Genomic DNA, 27,728 nt, shown 5'->3' with positions numbered 1-27,728 from the left:
GATCATTACCGTGACTATTAGAAAATAAATATATAATGTAGCATCTATCAATTGATTCCATTAATTTTTGGACAGTTAATGTCAAGCTGTCAATCTCTGACTTCCAAACACACACACACTCAGACAGACATAAACACACACGCAAAAAAGACACACAGTTGACAATGTCTGAAATGTTGTACTACATAGTAGGGGTGTAACGGTACATAAAAATTTCGGTTCGGTACGTACCTCGGATCAAAGGTTACGGTTCAGTTCATTTTTGGTACAGTAAGAAAACAACAAAATATAAATTTTGGGGTTATTTATTCACCAAATTTGCAAAATCTTCCACCAAAGATATTTTTCTTAGTGGAATATTTTATGTGTAGTAACTGGAAACTTGGATAGGTCAATAATTCATAATACATTTGATTTTGATTCAATATTATTTTTTGAGCAATGACAGTTTGAAAGAAAACAAGCTTTGTTTTATTAGTCAGCATTGCAACTTTTTCTAAATTACATTTAACTTTTAAGCTTTTTTATTTCACTTTTGTTACGTTTTTGTTTATTTTGATATTATTTTTAGAATGTGCCGTGGGCCTTTAAAACATTAGCTGTGGGCCGCAAATGGCCTCCGAGGCACACTTTTGACACCCCTGCTATAGATAATAAAAAATACAATCTGATAAATCTATGGATAAAAAGCAGAGCCTGGAGACACATGCATGTTTATCATAACTCTCTCGCTCTCTCTGTCTATGCCCCTCCTTCACGAATGCTGCTGCGTGCACAATTTGTTTTATTTTTAACCCCTTCTTAACCCCGAACATAAATTGAAAATACATGCAACCCTAACTTAAAATGCCGGACATTTGAGGCATTTAAGAAACTCCACCCAGACAGCCCCGCAAAAAAGAGGACATGTCCGGTGAAAAGAGGAAGTATGGTCAGTCTATCATAGCCGGGTCGCTGCTCGCATGCCGTGTGTTGTGCCTCGGTGTGCATTGTTTACAGAACGTGCGGTACGCTACTTAAAATGTCCGTGTGGAAACTCGTTCGGTACACCTCCGAACCGAACCGAAACCCCCATACCGAAACGGTTCAATACGAATACAAGTACCGTTACACCCCTACTAAATAGAGCTCTTAAGATCACACATAACATCAGGGTGGTTATAATAATACATGAAACAAAGTTTCCTCTCCACATCATTCACATCCAGCAAGGAAAAAGAAGAAGAAGCTCTGGTCGTAACTTCAGCCATCTTACCTTCTGACTGGCCAGCTCCTCCTTGAGTTTTGTCTGTTCCTGCTGCACGCGACACAGCTCTTCTTGCTGGCTTTGGAGGCGAAGCTGCAACTCCAAAGATTTGCCATTAAACTCCACAGGAGAGCTCTCAACGCTGCGAGTCTCGGCGTTGCGGCCAAACTTTCCAGAGCCCATCATGTCTCGCAGCAGAGGCCTTCTGGGCCTTGACGAGTTGCGTACAAAATCAAACGCTGATCCAAAGGAATCTGAGATACACATTTTCAAGATTCATCATATTTTTTCAAGTCTCGTGAAACAATCAATATAAGCAAAGCTTGGGGTGGTAAAAGGGACTGGACGTACGCCTGTGAGTATCTGGATGAGGTTTCGGTTCTGGGAAATTTATGGGTTGAGCTTCCACCATCTCCCACTCGTCTGCACTGCTGTTGCCGGTGTAAAACACACTCCGTCTGCTGTCGCCTACCCTACCCGGTCGAAGCATCGACATAGAGTTCCTACCATGACACATACCAGGTAGATGGTAAATGGTTGTACTTATATAGCGCTTTTGTACCCCTTTTTAAGAAACCCAAACAATTTGACAGTATTTCCACATTCACCCACACATTCACACACTGATGGCGGGAGCTGCCATGCAAGGCGCTAACCAGGACCCATCAGGAGCAAGGGTGAAGTGTCTTGCCCAAGGACACAAAGGACGTGACTAGGATGGTAGAAGGTGGGGATTGAACCAGTAACCCTCAGATTGCTGGCACGGCCACTCTCCCAACTTCGCCATGTTAGCAGAGAAGTGGGCTCAGCTTTCTCTTGACAAAGAAGTCGCTGTGACGTCATTTGATTTAATAAACGGTGCAGCAATCAAGTTGATTGTTTGCATCCTTCTACACATTACCTTGTGTCGCTGTCACACAACAAACTTGTGATCAACACAATGTAACATCTATTAATTGATTCCATTTATTTTTTGACAGTTAATGTCAAGCTGTCAAAATCCGACTTACAAACACACAGGCACACACACACTCACACTGTTGTCATTTTTGCTGAATGGTGTTGTTAACCACAGAAGAGGAACTGATCACAGCTGTGTGCCTGATAGCAGCTAAACAGAGGAATCATTTCTTCACTACAATATTACCGCTGAAAAATATTTCCTCGTCCCAGAACACATGCTTTGCCAGTCCAGCAAGGACACAAAAACAAGAGCATTGAATTGTCCTAAGACATAGGGCTGGATTTCTTGAAATTGATTTGAACTAACCTGATCTCTGTACCAAAGTTTTTGAGGGTCAAATTGCGGGTATTTGTAGAAGCAGCAGTCCCTCTGGTTGATTGGATCCCAGCCATTACGCCACCTTCCATCTTGGTCTCCGTGGTCAAGTCACTGCGGACCTTTTCCATGCTGTTGCTGAGATTCTCAAAGATAAACGCATCTGTAATTCAGAGATAAGAAATACAAATAAACACCGTTCCTCAGGACAACATACACTGGACACAACACAATCCAACGGCAGCCAGTACAATAAATTATTTCCCAACCAAATGTAATTATGCTCATATCATGCTTAGATCATTTGGTTTTAGTTTGCGCTGCATCATACTAAAGAAAATGCCTAATATTGTTCCTTTTTATGCAGTTTGATAGAATACGCCGGCTAAATATTACAAACAGATCTCGCCACTATAAAAAAAAACATACTGTATTGGTAAATAAATGCTTGTGAACGTTAGTACAGGACGGTTTATCTATTTTTTGGCAGTGTTTTGGAGATTAGATTGTACTGACCTTGAATGAATTCCGAAAACAGAGAAAGGTATTTTTATCTGTGCTCTTTTCAGCATAAAAAAATGCAATATGTCACTTTTATCAGTGCAGCATAACAAGTAGTAAGCGACATCTACCAGAGGTAAGGTGACTAATAGTGCAATAATAACACAATGTCTCAACACCCAAAGTGACACTTTTACACACATCTTCTTAAAATGTTTCACATTAGGCCCCTTTCTTATTTGTTCTTGAGATGCAGCCAATGCTGCAATTACCAACAAGCCTCCTACGCAGCAAAAAGATATCGCGCTTTACTGCATGGACCCGCGAAACGGACACGTATCGGCGTCCACCGGTCCTTAGGAACAGATCCGCCACGGAGGCGGGTCGCGGACCCGCCGTGGTTCCGATCTGGATCCGCTCCGCATCCATGATCAAAACCTTACCGCGCTTGAGACCCGCACATACATCCGCCGCGGACCCGCAACGGACTCAAAAAAACCCTGGCTCATCTGGCCCAGGTCCATTTTGGACCCGTTTATCTTATTTTCAAAATCCCTTCTGTTCTTGCTGTAGGATAAAATAGGAAACTAACACTACAGTGTTAGTTTATAATGAAAGTTTAAAATGAGCATATATTAATGGAGTATGAACAAGAATGTTTTAATGTCGACACATAGAATCATCATACTGCTGTGATTATATGTATCAAGTGTTCATTCAAGGCTAAGGCAAAATATCCAGATATATATGGTGTATCGTGATATGGCTTAAAAAATATTGAAATATTAAAAAAAAGGCTATATCGCCAGGCCCTATTTATAAGGGTTAATGGGTATCTTGAGTCAAACTTCCATCCATCCATCCATCCATCATCTTCCGCTTATCCGAGGTCGGCTCGCGGGGGCAACAGCCTAAGCAGGGAAACCCAGACTTCCCTCTCCCCAGCCACTTTGTCTAGCTCTTCCCGGGGGATCCCGAGGCGTTCCCAGGCCAGCCGGGAGACATAGTCTTCCCAACGTGTCCTGGGTCTTCCCCGTGGCCTCCTACCGGTTGGACATGCCCTAAACACCTCCCTAGGGAGGCGTTCGGGTGGCATCCTGACCAGATGCCCGAACCACCTCATCTGGCTCCTCTCCATGTGAAGGAGCAGCGGCTTTACTTTGAGTTCCTCCCGGATGGCAGAGCTTCTCACCCTATCTCTAAGGGAGAGCCCCGCCACACAGCGGGGGAAACTCATTTCGGCCGCTTGTACCCGTGATCTTATCCTTTCGGTCATGACCCAAAGCTCATGACCATAGGTGAGGATGGGAACGTAGATCGACAGGTAAATTGAGAGCTTTGCCTTCCGGCTCAGCTCCTTCTTCACCACAACGGATCGGTACAACGTCCGCATTACTGAAGACGCCGCACCGATCCGCCTGTCGATCTCACGATCCACTTTTCCCTCACTCGTGAACAAGACTCCTAGGTACTTGAACTCCTCCACTTGGGGCAGGGTCTCCTCCCCAACTCGGAGATGGCATTCCACCCTTTTCCGGGCGAGAACCATGGACTCGGACTTGGAGGTGCTGATTCTCATTCCGGTCGCTTCACACTCGGCTGCAAACCGATCCAGTGAGAGCTGAAGATCCCGGCCAGATGAAGCCATCAGGACCACATCATCTGCAAAAAGCAGAGACCTAATCCTGCGGCCACCAAACCAATACACAGACGGCAGTAATGCACCTTTAACGTTGAGTGCCCCGCTATTTAACAAGAAGAAAGGAAGGAATGAAGGCAAACACATTGCCTGCAGTGGTGGCAGAAACCATGAGGAGAGGGTCTTGTTTAAATAACTATGTTTCTTCCAGGGTGCATCAATAAGCCATTTACAGGTACTTTTAGTTCATTGACATTATTTTTTAACATTTCATAAACGCTTAGTTTTGTTCTGGCTAACTTGACAGTACACAGCTGTGTGAGCAAACAAGTCAGGGAGTTGGGCGACGGTAAGAAAGTGTCAATAGCTGGGTTGAATATGACGTCACATCTGTTTTTCTTCTTCGCAACCTTAATTCACCTGATAGTCAAGCAGCTTGAGCGTAGCATCAAAACAAATGAGAGTGAGTGGAGAGTTTGAGCAGGAAATGCCGTAATACTGTTCGGCTCTTTGGTGTTCCATTTGTTCAAATAGAGAGAAAGAAAGATATCACTTTCATCATCTTATGGAATACAGTCGGTCAATGCTTGTATCTGCCACGATCACTTTGTAAAATGTTTATTTGAACATTTGATTTGTTTGAGAAACCTTTTGTGATACAATTGAGTTTATTCTCTACTACATTTGTAGTGTTTGATAGCAGAACTAAACGTAAGAAAAGGACATGCGATTACATTGGTTTGTGTTCTTTTGTAGTTGCTATGCCTAAATACAACTACAAAGATCTGGTTGTGCAAATAAACTAACGTCATCAATCAATCAATGTTTATTTATATAGCCCTAAATCACAAGTGTCTCAAAGGGCTGCACAAGCCACGACGACATCCTCGGTTCAGATCCCACATAAGGGCAAGGAAAAACTCACAACCCAGTGGGATGTCAATGTCAATGACTATGAGAAACCTTGGAGAGAACCACAGATGTGGCTGACCCCCACCCTCTAGGGTAGACCGGATGCAATGGATGTCGAGTGGGTCTAGCATAATATTGTAAACGTTCGGTCCATTGTGGATGTAACACAATAGTGAGAGTCCAGTCCATAGTGTGGCCAGCAGGAGACCATCCAGAGCGGAGACGGATCAGCAGCGCAGAGAAGTCCCCATCCGATGCACAGGCGAGTGGTCCACCCCGGGTCCCAACTCTGAACAGCCACCAAAGTCCTACTTATAAATACTGTGATAGTTGGTCCAAGCCATCGTATTTTTGTTGTTTATTTTCATAACAGAAACTAAAAGCTCAAGTTGTTGTGCAGGAGAGCCAAGTGCTTTATTCCAAATGACCAAACTATAGCGTCTTTGGTGCTATTTGTTAGCATCAAGACAATATCCTTAATAGTACTAATAAAGTAGATGAATAAATCTCTCATAGGCTCAACAGCATATACTGAACCCTGATATGGCTAGCAAACATTGCTGAACAACATGGACATCTATAGCTAATCAATGAGACAAAATATGAACTTCACATCATAAAAAACAACTTCAGACATGAATTGTAGATGAGATTACTATTATAGCAGGAAATCAACTGAAAACAAACGTATCCTTTTTCTCTCTAGCGTCTCGATCACAGCAGCACGGCACTTGTTAAGTCAATCAAGTACAGTACTTAGCGATGCACGAATAAATCCAACTTTGTCTTTCACTGATTAATGTTTGATTGGTGGACCCCTCAGATATAAAGATAGGATGTGCCTCCAGTCTTTTCTTCTGTAAATACCGTGAGGGTCAAAGGAAGAGATGTCGTAACAAGCTTGAAAATCTAGGTCAGTGGTTCTCAAATGGGGGTACTTCAAGGTATGCCAAGGGGTACGTGAGATTTTTATAAAATATTCTAAAAACATCAACAAATCAAAAAAATCCTTTATAAATATATTTATTGAATAATACTTCCATAAAATATGAATGTAAGTTCATAAACTGTAAAAAAAATACAACAATGCAATATTCAGTGTTGACAGCTAGATTTTTTGTGGACATGTTTCATAAATATTGATGTTAAAGACCTACTGAAATGAGATTTTCTTATTTAAACGGGGATAGCAGGTCCATTCTATGTGTCGTACTTGATTATTTCGCGATATTGCCATATTTTTGCTGAAAGGATTTAGTAGAGAACATCGACGATAAAGTTCGCAACTTTTGGTCGATACTAAAAAAGCCTTGCCTGTACCGGAAGTAGCAGACGATGTGCGCCTGACGTCACGGGTTGTAGAGCTTCTCACATCTGAACATTGTTTATAATCATGGCCACCAGCAGCTACAGCGATTTGGACCGGGAAAGCGACAATTTCCCCATTAATTTGAGTGAGGATGAAAGATTCGTGGATGAGGATAGTGAGAGTGAAGGACTAGATGAAAATTAAATGAAACAGAATTTTTTTTAAAAAGACGAGGGCAGTGGGAGCGATTCAGATGTTATTAGACACATTTCCTGGGATAATTCTGGAAAATCCCTTATCTGCTTATTGTGTTACTAATGTTTTAGTGGGATTATATAGTCATACCTCAAAGTCGGAGCGGTGTGGTGACCGCCAGTGTCTCTGAGGGAAGCCACATAGGAGCCAAGAAAGTCGCAGCTGCCTTTTTGACAGCTGAAGGAGGAACGACACAAGCTCCGCTCATGTTTATGGTAAGAGCCGACTTATTACCACAATTTTCTCACCGAAACGAAGTATATTTTAATGTTTGATGTGGTAGAGAACCATGTTCGCTTGGCCGCTCTGTTCCATATTAAAGCTTCACAACAAACAAAGAAACATTGGCTGTTTGTGTTCCACAAACATCTTTCTTCTTTGTAGTCTCCATTATTAATTGAACAAATTGCAAAAGATGTAGCAACACATATATCCAGAATACTGTGTAATTATGCGAAAAAAACGGACTACTTTTAACCGTGATCGGTGCTGGAAGAACATATCCGCTACCACAGGTGACGTCATCATACATTTCATCATTCCGCGACGTTTTCAACAGGATACCTCGCGGAAAATTTAAAATTGCAATTTAGTAAACTAAAGCGGCCGTATTGGCATGTGTCGCAATGTTAATATTTCATCATTGACATATAAACTATCAGACTGCGTGGTCGCTAGTAGTTGGTTTTAGTAGGCCTTTGAAGATTTCTTTTTTTTTTTTGTAGAAATGTTTAGAATTAAGTTCATGAATCCAGATGAATCTCTATTACAATCCCCAAAGAAGGCACTTTAAGTGGATGATTACTTCTATGTGTAGAAATCTTTATTTATAATTGGATCACTTGTTTATTTTTCAACAAGTTTTTAGTTCTATTTATATCTTAGTTCAAGAAAGACCACTACAGATGAGCAATATTTTGCACTGTTATACAATTTAATAAATCAGAAACTGATGACGTAGTGCTGTATTTTACTCCTATATCTCTTTTTTCCAACCAAAAATGCTTTGCTCGGATTAGGGGGTACTTGAATTAAAAAAATGCTCACAAAAAGGTTGAGAACCACTGGTCTAGTCAGGGGTGCCCATTACGGTCGATCGCGGGGGGTGTGTCAGTCGATCGCCAGTCAGCCTTTTAAAAAAATAGACCTAAAAATTAGCAATCATCAATCTTCACCAAGACGTCACTTGATTGACATTCACGGCACCCGAGGGTCTTGTGAGATGACGCTGGCTGCTGCGAGATCAATATTAATAAAAAATGACCGACAGGACGGCGAAAAAACACTTTTTATTTCAACAGACTGTCGCGCCATACCTTCCGTCAAAACTCTAAAGGCCGACTGCACAGTTCCTATCTTCACAATAAAAGCGCTGATTCATGCCGCCTGCGCTAACAAAATAAGAGTCTCGGAAAGCTGGCGTGCACAAGCGAGCAAGCTACGGAATTTGCCGCCAATGTTTTTCTTGTAAAGTGTATGGAAGCTGGACAAATAAAATGCCAAAAACCAACCACTTTCATGTGTTATTGTACAGAAAGGAGGACTTTTTTCTCCTCTATTCAAAAATGTGGGCGTTATAATCACTACTGTCTGATTCTGATCAATGCAAGTCATCAGAATCAGGTAATACACCAATTTATATCCTTGTCTTAATGAAAGAAAAACATCTGTGTGTTACACATGCTTGTATTATTATTAAACACATTTAATTTGTTAACAAAAATGTCTCTTTCATAAATAAATAAATATAAATAAATAAATAAATGGGTTGTACTTGTATAGCGCTTTTCTACCTTCAAGGTACTCAAAGCGCTTTGACACTACTTCCACATTTACCCATTCACACACACATTCACACACTGATGGAGGGAGCTGCCATGGAAGGCGCCAACCAGCACCCATCAGGAGCAAGGGTGAAGTGTCTTGCTCAGGACACAACGGACGTGACGAAATAAATGATATATATAAATGAGGTAGATCCCATTCATCGATTGATTGATTGATTAAAACTTGTATTAGTAGATTGCACAGTACAGTACATATTCCGTACAATTGACCACTAAATGGTAACACCCCAATAAGTTTTTCATCGTTAATCAATTACTTAATAAATGACCAAGTCGAGGTGATCTACCTCATATATACATACACACACATACATATATATATATATATATATATATACAGAATATAATTTATAGTTATTTCTTTTGCCGTTTTTGTTGACATGTTAAAGGTGTTTTAATGAATATACAAGCATGTTTAACACATAGATTCCTATCTTTCATGAAGACAAGAAAATATCAGTTGGTGTATTACCTGATTCTGATGACTTGAATTGATTGGAATCAGACAGTATAGAGCTGATAACGTCCACATTTTCAAATGGAGGAGAAAAAAAGTTCCTCTTTTCTGTCTCATACCACATGAAAGTCGTTGGTTTTTGGCATCTTATTTGTCCAGCTTCCACATTCGTTTTTATACACTTTACAAGAAATTAATTGGCGGCAAACTCCGTAGCTTGCTCGCTTGTTTGTGCTGGCTTTCGGAGACTCTTATTTTGTTAGCGCAGGCGCGATGGAGCGGCACTTTTATTGTGAAGACAGGAACTGTGCGATCAGTCTTTAGGCTTTTGACGGGAAGTACGGTTGAAATAAAAAGTGTCTTTTTTCCCTTACACTTTTGATTGAAACTTTTATGAGTAGATTGCACAGTACAGTACATATTCCGTACAATTGACCACTAAATGGTAACACCCCAATACGTTTTTCAACTTTTTTTAGGTCGGATTCGACGTGTGACGGTCACGTGACCGCCTGGTTTGTGTGATTGTTCCAACGTCACCAGTGACTGCATTTGATTGGTGAAACGCAGGCATGCGTGGATCCTACTTTGACAAAATCAAAACAAACAAAGCGTGCATTAACAGATCGCAAAAAAAAAAAAAGTAGCGAGTAACGAGCTGATTGTAGATAAATGGAGCGGAGTAAAAGTAGCGTTTCTTCTCTATAAATATACTCAAGTAAAAGTATGTTGCATAGAAACTACTCTTAGAAGTACAATGTATCCCAAAAGTTACTCAAGTAGATGTAACGGAGTAAATGTAGCGCGTTACTACCCACCTCTGGCCATGACTGACATTGTTATTGTATATCATGAAGTCAAACACCAACATTTGGTTCCTGCATTTCCTCTTGGTAGTAATGTTGGATGTTGTGCACATATCAAGCAATCAGACACTAATGTTACCTTTGTGGGTGGGAATGACACACACCCATTACTGTGTGCAATTACCTACCGTTGTCTTTGCCTACAAGACCACATAGAGGGTGGGCCAAGATAGGAGAGCTCAAACTGTCTCTCTGTCCAAAGCCTCTCGAGTTGCTGAACTCCCAACGCTTCTGTTGGAGTTGCTGCAGCCAGAAGTGCATCATCGGCTTGCTGGGGGCCTGCAAACAACAACAGTTTTGTCAATGTTGCTATGTTTTTTCAAACTTTAAGGATGGATGCAATGGATCGTACTGAGTGTTGTTTCTAATATTTTGCTTGGACTACTTAGCTACATGAGGTGGACAAATATTAGACACTGCTGTCAATATGATGCACTGCAGTTGTACATAATTGCAAATCAATAATAAACATTTTACCACATTAATACTGCCCTATTTCAGGAAAGTTGTATTCTGCTGTATTTGAGAATTGTTGTGTGCTACTAAGAGTATGTTTGTGCTGTGTTGGGTTCAATTCAAAGGTCAAAGTCGCAATTCTGTTTGGGAAATATAATTGTTTGCTTTTTCCTACTACTTTTCGGACATGATGTAAAGTGAAATGATATGAAATTGTGTGATGTATTGTGCTGTAAGTGTGTTCATGTTCGAAATAAACTAAAGAAAGAAAGAAAGAAAATGCTAGTTTTCGTCATTACCCTGCACCTGTACCAAACATTTCATAGGTTCTACAAAAGTAATATTTTACTTAAAAATAAAAGGCAAATTTATAAAATGTTTAGAATTAACACAACTAGGGGAAGAAGCCAAAAGCAAATGATAAAAACATTCTCCATCATGGCATGGTTTCTGTGCTTTGAACATGCTTTACAAGTTACATGTTGGAACATCACATGTTAACAATTGCATAATTCAATATGTTGGAAATGGAGAACTATCGTGGGATCACACTCCTCAGCCTTCCCGGTAAGGTTTATTCAGGTCTACTGGAGAGGAGGCTACGCCGGATAGTCGAACCTCGGATTCAGGAGGAACCGTGTGGTTTTCGTCCTGGTCGTGGAACTATGGACCAGCTCTATACTCTCCGCAGGGTTCTTGAGGGTGCATGGGAGTTTGCCCAACCAGTCTACATGTGATTTGTGGACTTGGAGAAGGCATTCGACCGTGTTCCTCGGGAAGTCCTGTGGGGAGTGCTCAGAGAGTATGGGGTATCGGACTGTCTTATTGTGGCGGTCCGCTCCCTGTACGATCAGTGCCAGAGCTTGGTCTGCATTGCCGGCAGTAAGTCGAACACATTTCCAGTGAGAGTTGGACTCCGCCAAGGCTGTCCTTTGTCACCGATTCTGTTCATAACTTTTATGGACAGAATTTCTAGGCGCAGTCAAGGTGTTGAGGGGTTCCGGTTTGGTGACCGCAGGATTAGGTCTCTGCTTTTTGCAGATGATGTGGTCCTGATCTTCAGCTCTCACTGGTTCGGTTTGCAGCAGAGTGTGAAGCGACCGGAATGAGAATCAGCACCTCTAAGTCCGAGTCCATGGTTCTTGCCCGGAAAAGGGTGGAATGCCATCTCCGGGTTGGGGAGGAGACACTGCCCCAAGTGGAGGAGTTCAAGTACCTAGGAGTCGTGTTCACGAGTGAGGGAAGAGTGGATCGTGAGGTCGACAGGCGGATCGGTGCGGCGTCTTCAGTAATGCGGACGTTGTACCGATACGTTGTGGTGAAGAAGGAGCTGAGCCGGAAGGCAAAGCTCTCAATTTACCGGTCGATCTACGTTCCCATCCTCACCTATGGTCATGAGCTTTGGGTCATGACCGAAAGGATAAGATCACGGGTACAAGCGGCCGAAATGAGTTTCCTCCGCCGTGTGGCGGGGCTCTCCCTTAGAGATAGGGTGAGAAGCTCTGCCATCCGGGAGGAACTCAAAGTAAAGCCGCTGCTCCTCCACATCGAGAGGAGCCAGATGAGGTGGTTCGGGCATCTGGTCAGGATGACACCCGAACGCCTCCCTAGGGAGGTGTTTAGGGCACGTCCAACCGGTAGGAGGCCACGGGGAAGACCCAGGACACGTTGGGAAGACTATGTCTCCCGGCTGGCCTGGGAACGCCTCAGGATCCCCCGGGAAGAGCTAGACGAAGTGGCTGGGGAGAGGGAAGTCTGGGCTTCCCTGATTAGGTTGTTGCCCCCGCGACCCGACCTCGGATAAGCAGAAGAAGATGGATGGATGGAGATGGATGGAAATGGAGAACGAAAAAGCAGAGTGTGTTTAATCCTACCCCTCTTCTAAGTTTCAGCAAGTACTGACAGGTTGTTCACTTTCACTTTCAACATTTTATTACTTAGTGTTGGGTTTTCCATTGTTCAATCGAAAGAAAAACTAATATTTACTGTGTAGAAATATTATTAGCAATCATGCTGCAATAAAAACAAAGGAAAACAAGTTGATTTTCAACAAATAAATAAGTCAACAAAATTCATAAATACATAGGGTCCATTTCCAATTCTGAAACGCAAATCAAAAAACAAAGTCAAGGCTGTTTTTTGATTTTTACTATATATGGGAGATTTGAAAACAAAAAAAAGGGTTGATTTTCATTAAAATATTGCCATAAAAAAACATTTGTGCCGTTTTCCTTTAATGGATTTGTATTTTTCCAGATAAACACAAAAATCCAATTCATGTTTATCCAAAATGCAAAAATGTGGGTTTATCTGTGTGATGACAAATTGAACTGGAAGCAGTATTTTAGCTTTTCCTTCGCGTTTGGCAGGTTTTTAGCATAACGCTAACACCTTTGTTCAGCAGGAGTCCTCTTGTTGTTTTAAAAAAGTGTCATTAAATAATTGTCCAACTATTTTTTCAGAAATAAAAAAAAGAGAAAAAAATGACCCAAAATTTATTTTTTGGATTTGCATTTGAGAATTCGATATCGAATGAACAGGAGGTACAGGTTAAGCTAGAATAGAAGAGTAAACAAAATTGACAGACATTATATATCCATAAATGCAGAATATAGACCAGGGGTGCCCATTACGTCTATCGCGAGCTACCAGTCGACCGCGGGGGGGCGTGTCAGTCGATCTCCAGCCAGGCTTTTAAAAAAAATAGACCTAAAAATTGGTGATCATCAATATTCACCAAGACGTCACTTAAATGACATTCACGGTACCGGAGGGTCTTGTGAGATGACGCTGGCTGCTGCAAGATCATTATTATGAAAATATGACCGAGAGGAAGGCGAGAAACACTTTTTATTTCAACAGACTCTCGCGCCGTACCTTCCGTCAAAACTCTAAAGGCCGACTGCACATTTCCTATCTTCACAATAAAAGCCCTGCTTCATGCTGCCTGCGCTAACTAAATACAGAGTCTCGGAAAACTGGCGTGCACAAGCGATCCCTCAGAAAGCTGGCGTGCACATCACTTGTGCACGCCAGCTTTCCGAGACTCTTATTTTGTTAGCGAAGGCAGCATGAAGCAGGGCTTTTATTGTGAAGATAGGAAATGTGCAGTCGGCCTTTGGAGTTTTGACGGAAGGGACGGCGCGAAAGTCTGTTGAAATAAAAAGTGTTTCTCGCCTTCCTCTCTGTCATTTTTTCATAATAATGAACTGGCAGCAGCCAGCGTCATCTCACAAGACCCTCGGGTGCCGTGAATGTCAATCAAGCTACGGAATTTGCCGCCAATGTTTTTCTTGTAAAGTGTATGGAAGCTGGATGAATTAGATGCCAAAAACCAACCACTTTCATGTGGTATTGTGGACAACTTTTTTCTCCTCCATTTGAAAATGTGGGCGTTATCATCATTACTGTCTGATTCCAATCAATGCAAGTCATCAGAATCAGGTAATATACCAACTTATATTCTTGTCTTCGTGAAAGAAAGACATCTATATGTGTTACACATGCTTGTATTATCATTAAACACATTTAACTTGTTTACAAAAATGTCTCTTTCATAAATAAATAAATATAAATGATATATATAAATGAGGTAGATCCCCTCGAGTTGGTCAATTGAAAAGTAGCTCGCCTGCAGAAAAAGTGTGGGCACCCCTGATATAGACTAAACAGTTACTACTTCCATCCACCCACCCATCCATTTTCTACTGCTTATTCCCTTCGCAGTTGCGGGGGGCGCTGGAGCCTACCTCAGCTACAATCGGGCGGAAGGCGGCGTACACCCTGGACAAGTCTCCACCAGATCGCAGCAGTTACTACTTAATGATGATAAATAAACAAAGTAAATTGCTTGATAATGTTGAAGCTGTATTATTTCTTCCCAATTCCAGTTCTTCTTGTTCACCAATATTTTAGTAGTGCTACCAAAAGGGACAAGTGGTATAAAATGGATGGATGGATGGATAGTAGTAGTTAGTAGTGTTGTTGTTGTAAGTGTAGGTGACTTTATTTCATCAGACAGCATCCGTCATTGTCTGTATGTTGTGCCTTTCATTTTCCTTGTGATTGGGACGATGTTTGTCCAATTCCTTGATGTCTTTGACCACAAGTACTGTTGCTCTTCATTAGTAACTTGATATTTCCTTTGCAGTTGGCACACCAAGCGCCTTAGAATTTCCCCTGCGTGTTTTAACCGAGACCTTGGATTAAGGTTAGTGTGTTTATTCCAATACCTTTTATATATAAGGTTGTCTAAATAATACCCAAACATGGCAGTTTTTGACTAACTACTGTGTGTTTCATTGTTCATGAGATCCGTAACTGTTTTAATAATGAGGTACAGTTCATTAGGTATGCCTGCCTACTATCAAATTGCATCATATAAAAGAGTTGTAAGTGTTTACAGATGTTTTTATCTGCATGTTTGACATTTGGGTAAACTTATGACTGTTAGCGTATGGACATGTTTCACATTAAACTTATGACTGTTTTGTGTATAGACCAGGGGTCACCAACGCGGTGCCCGCGGGCACCAGGTAGCCCGTAAGGACCAGATGAGTCGCCCGCTGGCCTGTTCTAAAAAATAGCTCAAATAGCAGCACTTACCAGTGAGCTGCTTTTTTTAAAATTTTTTATTTACTAGCAAGCTGGTCTCGCTTTGCTCCACATTTTTAATTCTATGAGAGACAAAACTCAAATAGAATTTGAAAATCCAAGAAAATATTTTAAAGACTTGGTCTTCACTTTTTTAAATAAGTTCATTTATTTTTTTACTTTGCTTCTCATAACTTTCAGAAAGACAATTTTAGAGAAAAAATACAACCTTAAAAATAATTTTAGGATTTTTAAACACTTTTACCTTTTAAATTCCTTCCTCTTCGTTCCTGACAATTTAAATCAATGTTCAAGTATATTTCTTTATTATTATTATAGCAAAGAATAATAAATACATTTTAATTTAATTCTTCATTTTAGCTTCGGTTTTTTCGACGATGAAAATTTGTGAAATATTTCTTCAAACTTATTATGTTTAAAATTAAAAAAAATATATTCTGGCAGATCTAGAAATTTGTACAATCAAATTTAAATCTTATTTCAAAGTCTTTGAATTTCTTTTAAAAAAAAATTCTCGAAAATCTAGAAGAAATAATTATTTGTCTTTGTTAGAAATATAGCTTGGTCCAATTTGTTATATATTCTAACAAAGTGCAGATTGAATTTTAACCTATTTAAAACATCCATCCATCCATTTTCTACCGCTTATTCCCTTTCGGGGTTGCGGGGGGCGCTGGCGCCTATCTCAGCTACAATCGGGCGGAAGGCAGGGTACACCCTGGACAAGTCGCCACCTCATCGCAGGGCAACACAGATAGACAGACAACATTCACACTCACATTCACACACTAGGGACCATTTAGTGTTGTCAATCAACCTATCCCCAGGTGCATGTCTTTGGAGGTGGGAGGGGCCTATCCCCAGGTGCATGTCTTTGGAGGTGGGAGGGGCCTATCCCCAGGTGCATGTCTTTGGAGGTGGGAGGGGCCGATCCCCAGGTGCATGTCTTTGGAGGTGGGAGGAAGCCGGAGTACCTGGAGGGAACCCACGCATTCACGGGGAGAACATGCAAACTCCACACAGAAAGATCCCAAGCCTGGATTTGAACCCAAGACTGCAGGAACTTCGTATTGTGAGGCAGACGCACTAACCCCTCTGCCACCGTGAAGCCCTATTTAAAACATGTCATCAAAAATATATAAAAGGGAATAAGCGGTAGAAAATGGATGGATGGATGTGAGAAATCATCTCCGGGTTGGGGAGGAGACCCTGCCCCAAGTGGAGGAGTTCAAGTACCTAGGAGTCTTGTTCACGAGTGAGGGAAGAGTGGATCGTGAGATCGACAGGCGGATCGGTGCGGCGTCTTCAGTAATGTGGACGTTGTACCGATCCGTTATGGTGAAGAAGGAGCTGAGCCGGAAGGCAAAGCTCTCAATTTACCGGTCGATTTACGTTCCCATCCTCACCTATGGTCATGAGCTTTGGGTCATGACCGAAAGGATAAGATCACGGGTACAAGCGGCCGAAATGAGTTTCCTCCGCCGTGTGGCGGGGCTCTCCCTTAGAGATAGGGTGAGAAGCTCTGCCATCCGGGAGAAACTCAAAGTAAAGCCGCTGCTCCTTCACATCGAGAGGAGCCAGATGAGGTGGTTCGGGCATCTGGTCAGGATGCCACCCGAACGCCTCCCTCGGGAGGTGTTTAGGGCACGTCCAACCGGTAGGAGGCCACGGGGAAGACCCAGGACATGTTGGGAAGACTATGTCTCCCGGTTGGCCTGGGAACGCCTCGGGATCCCCCGGGAAGAGCTAGACGAAGTGGCTGGTGAGAGGGAAGTCTGGGCTTCCCTGCTTAGGCTGCTGCCCCCGCGACCCGACCTCGGCTAAGCGGAAGAAGATGGATGGATGGATGGATGGGCATTATGATGATCAGTGTTTCCACAAAGATAAATATCATTAATTATTAATAATAACATAGAGTTAGAGGTAAATTGAGCAAATTGGCTATTTCTGGCAATTTATTTAAGTGTGTATCAAACTGGTAGCCCTTTGCATTAATCAGTACCCAAGAAGTAGATTTTGGTTTCAAAAAGGTTGCTGACCCCTGGTATAGTCAGAATGTATCCTGGGAATGGGCACAGAAGCTAGCTCTGCAGTCTGTTATGAACCATTTCCACCATCTGTTTGGAAATAATGATGCAAACATTAGGCGGCAGTCAGGCCACTTTTGTCAGTCACCAAGGTCTTGTGATGGCAAAATGCTCACATGATACTTGGAGGTGTATATTTACAACATGATGTAAAATGGCCTGCAGAGCATAAGAGTAAATACATGTGTGTGGCCCAGTCTTCTGAATGCAATGTACCAGGGGCGTCGCCAGACATATTTCACTGGGGCACGTGCCCCACTGTTGATGTGCAGTGCCCCAGTAAAAATTTCACCAATAAAAAAAAACGCTTCAGAGTTTTAAGTCTACATAACATAGACAACAGCGCACATACTACTTAGTATGGTAATTGATTGCTACTGTATTCACTCCACTAACAATGAGCGCATGGCTACTTAATATGGTAATTTATAAACGAGTCGATGAGACTTCGGTTGAGAGAGAGCGAGCGAGAGGGACGGGGGGGTTCGAATGACTGCGTGAGGTAGGTGACATTAGCCAACAACCATTTGTTAATTACATTATTTTGATTTGACTCAAACTGTAACTCCTAGATGGATTTAAGAAAGTTATTCGCCCGCAGCAGAGAAGAAGCAGCAGGAATGAGAGATGTAAGTGAAGTCCTAGCTAGCTAGGCAACATCATTGTCTTAAGTTGATGCTAAGTTAGCTAACGTTCTTCCTTGTATCAAGACAAACATATTCATTTGCTGTACGAGCTGTCGGGGGAATTTCCAATCAACATGAAACATAATGTTGGTTATTGTCTGCTGGTTCTGCATCAATGATGATTTGGAGTAAGCATGTGTGAGTTGAGTGCTTCTCAAATGGTTTATCTTCAGGAAGAAATTTTTTTTTCCATATCATCAAGTCGTGAGCCAAATTTTTAAATCAATCAAGTTTATTTCACAGAAAAATAGCACAGTAGACTTGTCTTGTTAATCGGTGTGACTTTGACAAAAATAATCTTGTTTTGTCACCAGAAAAATGGCTACAGCTAAAGCATCTGGTTTTGTTTCCAGAAAAAATAGTAACATTTCTGTATTTGTTTTCAGAAAGATGGCTGAAAATATCGGGTTTTGTTGCCCATTTAGATTTAAAAAATATATATATTTCCATGTCTGTCCTGAGTCCTCCTCCAACTTGTTAGTCAGTTTACCTTTTGCCAAAATACTCACTAATAGTCACTAGAAAAATGGCTAAAAATATCTGGTTTTGTTGCCACAATTTGATTTTTTTCTCACTAAACTTTTTTTTTTTTCATGCACACATGTGACTGCGACTCACTGAAAATGACACACAATCCACTTTTATGTCACGACCCAGCAGTTGGGAACCACTGGTCAACTGTATAACAGTTACTGTAATATTTCCATGTCTGTCCAGAGTGATTGACCACTTTGCAAAAATGAAAAGGAGACGTTACAGTTTACTTCTCAGAAAATGATTCCCTGAACAGACACACAACCAACAGTTGTTCATTTATTCTACTACTGTGGCTTTATTGTTTTGTGTATATTTTATAGTTTTGTGTATCTGAAATAGGATTAGCCACATTGCCATAAATGGAAACTAAATAATATAAAAGAACCCAGATATGTAGGGGTGCTTTATTTTTTGTTTTACTTTTGTAGATGTTAAATTTGCAGATGATTACTGCAATAAATATTTCAAAAAGATTCATTGCTCTTCCTTTTTGCTTTTACCAGTAGCAGTTTAGAAGTCTGGAGTAAAAAAGTGCACAAGTAGGTCAAATGCATTAGTTAATTTCAGGTGGTTAATCAAAGATCCATACAACATAATCTGATATGATTTCATAGATTAAAGCACTATTTATGTATTTTTTATGATAAATAAGTGCTAAAAATGTTTTTGCTTGCGCGCTTTGCACGCTCACATAAATTATTTGTGCCCCAGTACAGTATTAGGTTTAGTGACGCCCCTGCAATGTACGTGTTTTTGTGCTTTAAAGCTGTGAAAATCGGTCTTTCTGACAGGTCCAATGCGAATGGGTGTGTCGGCCATGCAGCGAGGCAACAGGAAGATGACAGCAACATGCTGAAAAAGTTTACCTTGAGCAGAAACTCTTTCCCCGCCGTGCTGATCCCGAAGTGCCCCTCCTCGCCCTCCACGTCGTAGCTGAAGCAAGCATCGCCGATCTCGATGTGTCCCAGCGGCAACGCGTCCTGCGGACTCTTGAAGTAATACAGATAACATTTCCTGGGATCGTACACGAACCACCGTGGCTTGTACCCCCTCAGGGGCCCCTTGCCGGACAGTTTGCTCAAAAAGCCGCACAGCTTGGCGGTCTGCTCCTTAGCCAACTCCGCGTCGACCGCGTCACCCGGCTTCGAGGCTTCGAGCGGGGAAGTTGGGCCCGGGCTCGACTCGCCATCGTCCTCTTCGTGCATCTTTCCTGGAACTTTATTTTTCGTGCAGAGAAGCGGATGCGTAATTTGGTTTCCATTCACATGACTGGCCGCTGTCGGCGCAAAGCATTGTGGGAAATGTAGTCTATTGAATGCGAAAATGATCATTTAGCCGCTAAGTGACGCTGTTTACCAAGTTCAGCCAGGTCATGACAAAGTTGTGCCTTGTTTTAAAGGCCTACTGCAGGGGTGCCCACACTTTTTTTGCAGGCGAGCTACTTTTCAATTGACCAACTCGAGGGGGTCTACCTCATTTATATATATCATTTATATTTATTTATTTATGAAAGAGACATTTTTGTAAACAAGTTAAATGTGTTTAATGATAATACAAGCATGTGTAACACATATAGATGTCTTCCTTTCACGAAGACAAGAATATAAGTTGGTGTATTACCTGATTCTGATGACTTGCATTGATTGGAATCAGACAGTAATGATGATAACGCCCATATTTTCAAATGGAGGAGAAAAAAAGTTGTCCTTTCTGTACAATACCACATGAAAGTGGTTGGTTTTTGGCATCTAATTCATCCAGCTTCCATACACTTTACAAGAAAAACATTGGCGGCAAATTCCGTAGCTTGCTTGATTGACATTCACGGCACCCGAGGGTCTTGTGAGATGACGCTGGCTGCTGCCAGTTCATTATTATGAAAAAATGACAGCGAGGAAGGCGAGAAACACTTTTTATTTCAACAGACTTTCGCGCCGTCCCTTCTGTCAAAACTCTAAAGGCCGACTGCACATTTCCTATCTTCACAATAAAAGCCCTGCTTCATGCTGCCTGCGCTAACAAAATAAGAGTCTCGGAAAGCTGGCGTGCACAAGTGATGTGCACGCCAGCTTTCTGAGGGATCGCTTGTGCACGCCAGTTTTCCGAGACTGTATTTCGTTAGCACAGGCAGCATGAAGCAGGGCTTTTATTGTGAAGATAGGAAATGTGCAGTCGGCCTTTAGAGTTTTGACGGAAGGGACGGCGCGAGAGTCTGTTGAAATAAAAAGTGTTTCTCGCCTTCCTCTAGGTCATATTTTAATAATAATGATCTTGCAGCAGCCAGCGTTATCTCACAAGACCCTCCGGTACCGTGAATGTCATTTAAGTGACGTCTTGGTGAAGATTGATGATCTCTAATTTTTAGGTCTATTATTTTTAAAAGCCTGGCTCGAGATCGACTGACACACACCCCGCGGTCGACTGGTGGCTCGCGATCGACGTAATGGGCACCCCTCGCCTACTGAAAGCCACTACTACCCACCACGCAGTCTGATAGTTTATATATCAATGATGAAATATTAACGTTGCAACACATGCCAATACGGCCTTTTTAGTCTACTAAATTACAATTTTAAATTTCCCTGGAGTTTCGTCTTGAAAACGTCGTGTAATGATGACGTGTACGCAAGACGTCACAGGTTTTTAGGAAGTGTGAGCGCTGCGCACACACACACAGCTAAAAGTTGTCTGCTTTAACAGCATAATTACACTGTATTTTGGACATCTGTGTTGCTGAATCTTTTGAAATTTGTTCAATTATTATTGGAGAAGTCACAGTAGAAAGATGGAGTTGGGAAGCTTTAGCCTTTAGCCACACAAACACACAGTGATTCTTGGTTTAAAATTCCTGGAGGTGAAACTTTCCTATGGATCAAACAGGAATCCCTACGGAATGTCAACCATCAGGTTTCGGTGAGAAAATTGTGGTAAAAAGTCGCTTCTTACTGGAGAAAAGCTGAGCTTGTGTCGTCCATACAGCTGCCGTCGACTCCCCTGAGAAATTGGCATCAACACACCCGTGGACGTACACCTCCGACTATCAGGTACTGTTTAACTCACTAAAACACTAGCAACACAATAGAAAAATAAGGGATTTCCCAGAATTATCCTAGTAAATGTCTTTAAAAACATCGGAATCCGTCCCAATGCAATCGCGTTTATTTATTTTTTGCTAGTCCGTCGCTATCAATATCCTCAAACACAAATCTTTCATCCTCGCCCAAATTAATGGGGAAATTGTCGTTTTCTTGGTCCGAATAGCACTTTTTGTTGGAGGCTCCCATTAAAACCATTGTGAATATGTGAGGAGCCCCCACTCGTGTGACGTCATCGTCTGCGACTTCCGGTAGAGGCAGGGCTTTTCTCTTTGCACCGAAAGTTGCGAACTTTATCGTGGATGTTCTCTACTATATCCTTTCAGCAAAAATATGGCAATATCGCGAAATGATCAAGTATGAGACACAGGTGGGGTTCTAGGCATGCTTGTATGAGGGGGCAGTCAGAAATGTGAAGGGGGCATCATGTGTACACATCATGCTCCAGCACTTTTTTTTTCTGTGCTTATAGTAACGATGCTTTCTTCATTGAAATGGGTCTTTAGTTATGTGTCCAACCCCAAGCTGGAGTAGTGGATTGCACTTTGTCACAGAGGTGTGGACTCGAGTCACATGACTTGGACTCGAGTCATGAATTTGATGACTTTAGAATCGACTTGACAACATGTAAAAAGACTTGCAACTCGACTTAGACTTTAACATCCATGACTTGTGACTTGACTTGGACTTGAGCCTTTTGACTTGACATGACTTGCTACTTTCCCCAAAACCCAACGATTAAAAAGTTATTCAGGAGCGCTCCGTATCTGTCCGTGTGTGCGGCGACAGTGTGTGCGCTACCTGTCAGAACAACAGCCAGTCAAATTACATCCCTGTTATTTTCGTCACACAGCATTCAGCCAATCAAATTGCATGAAAACCAACGAAGAAGAGCTCTCAAACAACACGCCAGTGAGGAAAAGTTATGCCAAAAATTGTTTTGTTCGGGTATAAAAACTACGACTTGGTCAACAAAAAACGAATTACAGTATGCAAAGCATGCAGTTCGTTCGAAGATTACAGACGGAGACGCAACAACTTCCAACTTCGTTCGACATTTGAAGTTGCACAAAGAAGGGTAAGAATGTAAGCTAACTTTTGTTGGCCGAGTAACGTAACTTTTATTTGCTGTTTAGTTAAATCAGTGAGGCTGTTAACTCACTGCTAACGTTATAACCTTAGACATCTTATAAGTAGACGCAGCATCGACCACTCCTGCCTACTGGCGCAGACGAGACGAGACGCGCGGCCGCCATCTTGGAGTGGTGATCCCCTCACTCAGTGCAATTCATTTGTCAGGAGCAATGAACTGTCGGCGCATTTAATTCATTTTACCTCACTGAATACCGCCGATATATTTACGCGCTTTTTGTCATACGTGTAACTATGATAAAGGTCATTTTTTTGGGCGTGTTCAAAGTTTGCTTAACAGTAATAGTATATTCTTATATGCTATAAGTAACCAGACGTCCAAGATCAAAACTTGGAATAATAATCCCAAAAAGGGGGAAAAAAACGGTCAGCTATTTCTAAATTGAAAAAACAATATGATTAGGTTATATGTACATGCATATATCCTACATGAACAATGTATGAATACATTAGGCATCTTTATATCTTATAGACTGTATTTCTATTGCTACAACAGCAGAGAGTTTATTCTGTCTTGATACTTTGTATTAGTATTTTGTATTACATTCGTCCCTTAAATTATTTTGTTTACAGTGATTGTTTTATATGTATTTTTCATGTATGTTGCTTTGGATAAAAGTGTCTGCCAACGTAAACATAAACGCATATAGACACCTGAAAGTCTTTATATCAGCTAAAACCACCAATCTGTTTCACTGGATTCAGAATAAAAGCAAATTATGCCTTACCCAACAAAGTTAGTATTTGATTATTGTTACTTGAAGACTTATTCCTGGTTACACTTATACTGTTAAGAAAGTATTGTCTTATACTTTGCCTAAAATGAGAATGCATCATATTCAGTGGCGGCTGGTTAATTTTCCATAGGGCCGTGAATTCTAAAAAGTACAACTCCGTTCCTTGTTATGTTCATGTATTTGTTATGTTTTTCATGTGTACGCACACATCAACACACATACAGTATGAGATGAGATCAATGAGATAAGGTAACAACATGATAGAAACTGCTGTGGAACTAGTTACAATGCAATATGCCTTGGAAATACAATGTTAACTCTTTTGTGCAAGTAAGTACAGTTGCACTTGTTTTTCAAATGTGTTTATTCTGTAAAGGAATGAGTTAAATGTTTAAAATAACTGGTTAATAGTACTATTATGAAGTGCAATGTCAGCACCATTTTTTATTATACTGTAAATACATACAGCGTTTTAAAAGCATACACAATCTGTGTAAATGTATTAATTTGTGGTTAAAAAGACTTGAAATGACTCGAAACTCAAAATGCAGGACTTGTGACTTGACTTGAGACTTTCCAGTCTTGACTCGGGACTTGCCTGTCTTGACTTGGGACTTGACTCGAGGGCAAAGACTTGAGACTTATTTGTGACTTGCAAAACAATGACTTGGTCCCACCTCTGCCTCTCTACCTTCAGACCTGTCCAACTTGGGTGTCCCACCTGAAGACTAAGCTCCTGCTGGTATAGCTCAGGAGAAACAGTGCTTGCTGGTGCTAAAGGTGCAGTGTTGCTAGCTGCTGTCCCTGATGTACTAGCAGTAGCATCATTGCTACTACTACTACATGCAGGAGCAGGACTAGACTTTTTAAATGCTCTGAAAAATGGATGCATTACAGAGCATTAACTTTCTCTTTGTGAGCTGCTGGAAGCTGGAGCAAAAAAAATAAGTAAGCTTGAACAACAACAGAAAAAACCCGCTGTGATTACATGAAGAAAAACAACAAGAGTACAGGACTACAGCCTGGGGCGGGGCTTTACGTAGGGGTCTGTCAGACCCAGGTCACTTGTCTTCAGTTTGTCACATGCAGTGGACGTGGGCACTCATCTGGGCACAACATTCATTCACTCCAATGTATGTGTGTTGCCCACTTGCTTGGAAATGGATGAAAACGGCTGTGTTTTTGTTTTTAGGTGTCTTGGTCATATCAAATGAAACTTATAATTTGTTTATTACAAAATGTAGATTGAAACATTAAAGGTTGACTATGTAGAATTACAAGAAAAACAACAGAAAAAGAATTCCAGCAGTCGATTGCCAGACCGTTGCTAAGTAAAACGGGCCGTTGCTAGGGACTCCGCTCTGAACAGAGGACAGCAGAGGAGGACTGCTAAGCAGGATATATACCTTATGTTTCATTTTTACCCTCATTAACAGCATCATAAATGACTTGTAGCTTGTTACAGGGACAGTGGAGGCCCTCTGCCTTCCAAACCACTGCTGCTCAGAGCCTCCGCTGTCACTGCTCTCGTCAAGTTGTAAAAAAAAAAAAAAAAAAGGAACTCCGTAGCACCGAAAGTCCGCGACGATAAACGTGTTTATGACAGATAAGACTACACAAATACACCCATCCTAACAAGTATATGATAAATGTAGACAACTTTTCCTTTTCTTTTACTTTCATACTGCAACAGTGATTGGATGTTTACTGAGGGCTGAGGGGTGTGTGCGGGTGTCTGTCAGCTGCGCAGCCTGTGGAATGTTGAATACACGCACAGCGGAGGGAGGGATGAGAGGGAAGCCGACACTACTATATCGTGTGTGTCCCTTTTTCGGCGGATTTTTCCGCTAGTGCAGATAGTTTTGTCAACTTGTAGTAATTTTGTGAGTTTATTAAAATTTGCTTTCTCAAATTTTGATTTGAGGGGGCAAGACATTTATTTAAGGGGGCTCTGCCCCCTTTTGCCCCTCCGTAGAGCCGGCCATGATGACACATAGAATGGACCTGCTGTCCCCGTTTAAATAAGAAAATCTCATTTCAGTAGGCCTTTAACGATGTGCTATTTGGATTTACACTTTATGAAAAACAATTTCAAAAGGAATTTTACCTTTGCAACCTCATTATACTATTAGCTAAATTTTATAAATGATAAATGGGTTGTACTTGTATAGCGCTTTTCTACCTTCAAAGTACTCAAAGCGCTTTGACACTACTTCCACATTTACCCATTCACACACACATTCACACACTGATGGAGGGAGCTGCCATGCAAGGCGCCAACCAGCACCCATCAGGAGCAAGGGTGAAGTGTCTTGCTCAAGACACAACGGATGTGACGAGGTTGGTGCTAGGTGGGATTTGAACCAGTGACCCTCGGGTTGCGCACGGCCACTCTTCCACTGCGCCACGCCGTCCCCATTATATTCATTAATGTTTCTCAATACCCGACCTGTTTTTGTGGCTTTAAAAAAGAATTACAATTGTAATTTAAAACGCTCTCTACCTCTAACAACCAGATAGTTGTGAAAACTATGATGTTGTGTTCCAAATTCCAAAAAAGTTTAGCCAGGGAGTATAGCTAACTAGCGAATTTGTTGTTAGAAATGTTGTATTAACTTGGAAAGCCAAGTATTTGGTTCAAAATATTGCTATTTGTAACAGTATTTTACGGTTCGACGACAATCTCTGGCTCTGTTTCCATTTAATGCTTAATCCAACCAGACCCGGTGTTCTGTCGATGTGTTGCCAACTCTTCAGTAAGGAAAGTATCAATTGGCTGTCCAAATGGGTGATGTTTAGCCTCATTTGCATAATATTTTGCAATATTTCCGTACAATTGACCACTAAATGATAACACCCGAATAAGTTTTTCAACTTGTTTAAGTCGGGGTGTGTTTTGTCATTTTTGTTTGGTGTGGGTTCACAGTGTGGCGCATATTTGTAACAATAATACAGTTGTTTATACGGCCACCCTCAGTGTGACCTGTATGGCTGTTGACCAAGTATGTGTGTGTGAAAACCGCATATATTATGTGATTTGGCCAACACGCTGTTTATATGGAGGAAAAGAGGACGTGATGGCATGTTGTAGAGGATGCTAAAGGCAGTGCCTTTAAGGCACGCTCCCAATATTGTTGTCCGGGTGGAAATCTGGAGAATGGTTGCCCAGGGAGATTTTCGGGAAGGGCATTAAACTTCAGGAGTCTACCGGGAAAATCGGGACGGTTGGCAAGTATGTGTATTAGCGGTGAATGTGGTGTTACCGGCGGGCCAGGTCTAATGTTAATTTGATATTACCTCAAGGGCCAAATGAAATTAAATATGGCCCGCGGGCCAGAGTTTGACACCCATGCCTTAGACAATCTATGTTGTAGAGTCAAGATGAAAATACAGTATACCAGACCCAACGATGCAGAAGACCTGAAGGCCACTATCAGGCAACTCGGGCTCTCATAACACCAGAGGATTGCCACAGACTGATCGGTTCTATGACCACGTCGCATTGCTTCAGAAATTCAGGCAAAAGAAGCCCCAACCAAGTATTGAGTGCAGGGTTTCCGCTACATTGCCTCTATATACAGTACAGGCCAAAGGTTTGGACATACCTTCTCATTCAATAGTTTGTCTTTATTTTCATGACTATTTACACTGTAGATTGTCACTGAAGGCATCACAACTATGACTGAACACATGTTATGTACAGTATTTAACAAAAAAGGTGAAATAACTGAATGCATGTTTTGTATTCTAATTTCTTCAAAATAGCCACCCTTTGCTCTGATTATTGCTTTGCACACTCTTGGCATTCTCTCCATGAGCTTCAAGAGGTAGTCACCTGAAATGGTTTTCACATCACAGGTGTGCTTGAAGCTCACTGAGAAAAAGCCAAGAGTGTGCAAAGCAATAATCAGAGCAAAGGGTGGCTATTTTGAAGAAACTGGAATATAAAACATGTTTTCAGTTCTTTCACCTGTGTTCATTCATAATTTTGATGCCTTCAGTGACAATCTACAATGTAAATAGTCATAAAAATAAAGAAAACACATTGGATAG

At 41.5% G+C, this 27,728-nt stretch overlaps 1 protein-coding gene and 1 long non-coding RNA gene across 2 annotated transcripts in view; one reads left to right on the top strand and one right to left on the bottom strand.

Annotated features, from left to right (window-relative positions):
• tbc1d2b (TBC1 domain family, member 2B) overlaps positions 1-19,967 on the bottom strand; it is a 43,124-nt gene extending 23,157 nt beyond the window's left edge. The window contains exons 1-5 of the mRNA XM_061916654.1: positions 19,558-19,967; positions 10,440-10,590; positions 2,517-2,688; positions 1,598-1,749; positions 1,256-1,500 (exon numbers count right to left, since the gene is read on the bottom strand). Of these exons, the coding sequence (XP_061772638.1) occupies positions 1,256-1,500; positions 1,598-1,749; positions 2,517-2,688; positions 10,440-10,590; positions 19,558-19,896 (1,059 nt within the window). The 5' untranslated portion in view covers positions 19,897-19,967. The remainder of the gene's footprint in view (positions 1-1,255; positions 1,501-1,597; positions 1,750-2,516; positions 2,689-10,439; positions 10,591-19,557) is intronic.
• Positions 19,968-22,679: 2,712 nt separating this feature from the next.
• LOC133563522 (uncharacterized) overlaps positions 22,680-27,728 on the top strand; it is a 34,793-nt gene continuing 29,744 nt past the window's right edge. The window contains exon 1 of the long non-coding RNA XR_009809060.1: positions 22,680-22,864. This is a non-coding gene — a long non-coding RNA (uncharacterized LOC133563522). The remainder of the gene's footprint in view (positions 22,865-27,728) is intronic.

This window comes from Nerophis ophidion, linkage group LG12 (assembly GCF_033978795.1).
Source record: "Nerophis ophidion isolate RoL-2023_Sa linkage group LG12, RoL_Noph_v1.0, whole genome shotgun sequence".
Taxonomy (NCBI): domain Eukaryota; kingdom Metazoa; phylum Chordata; class Actinopteri; order Syngnathiformes; family Syngnathidae; genus Nerophis; species Nerophis ophidion.
Note: the sequence above shows the minus strand (reverse complement) of the source record. Positions and strands in the feature narration are given on the sequence as shown.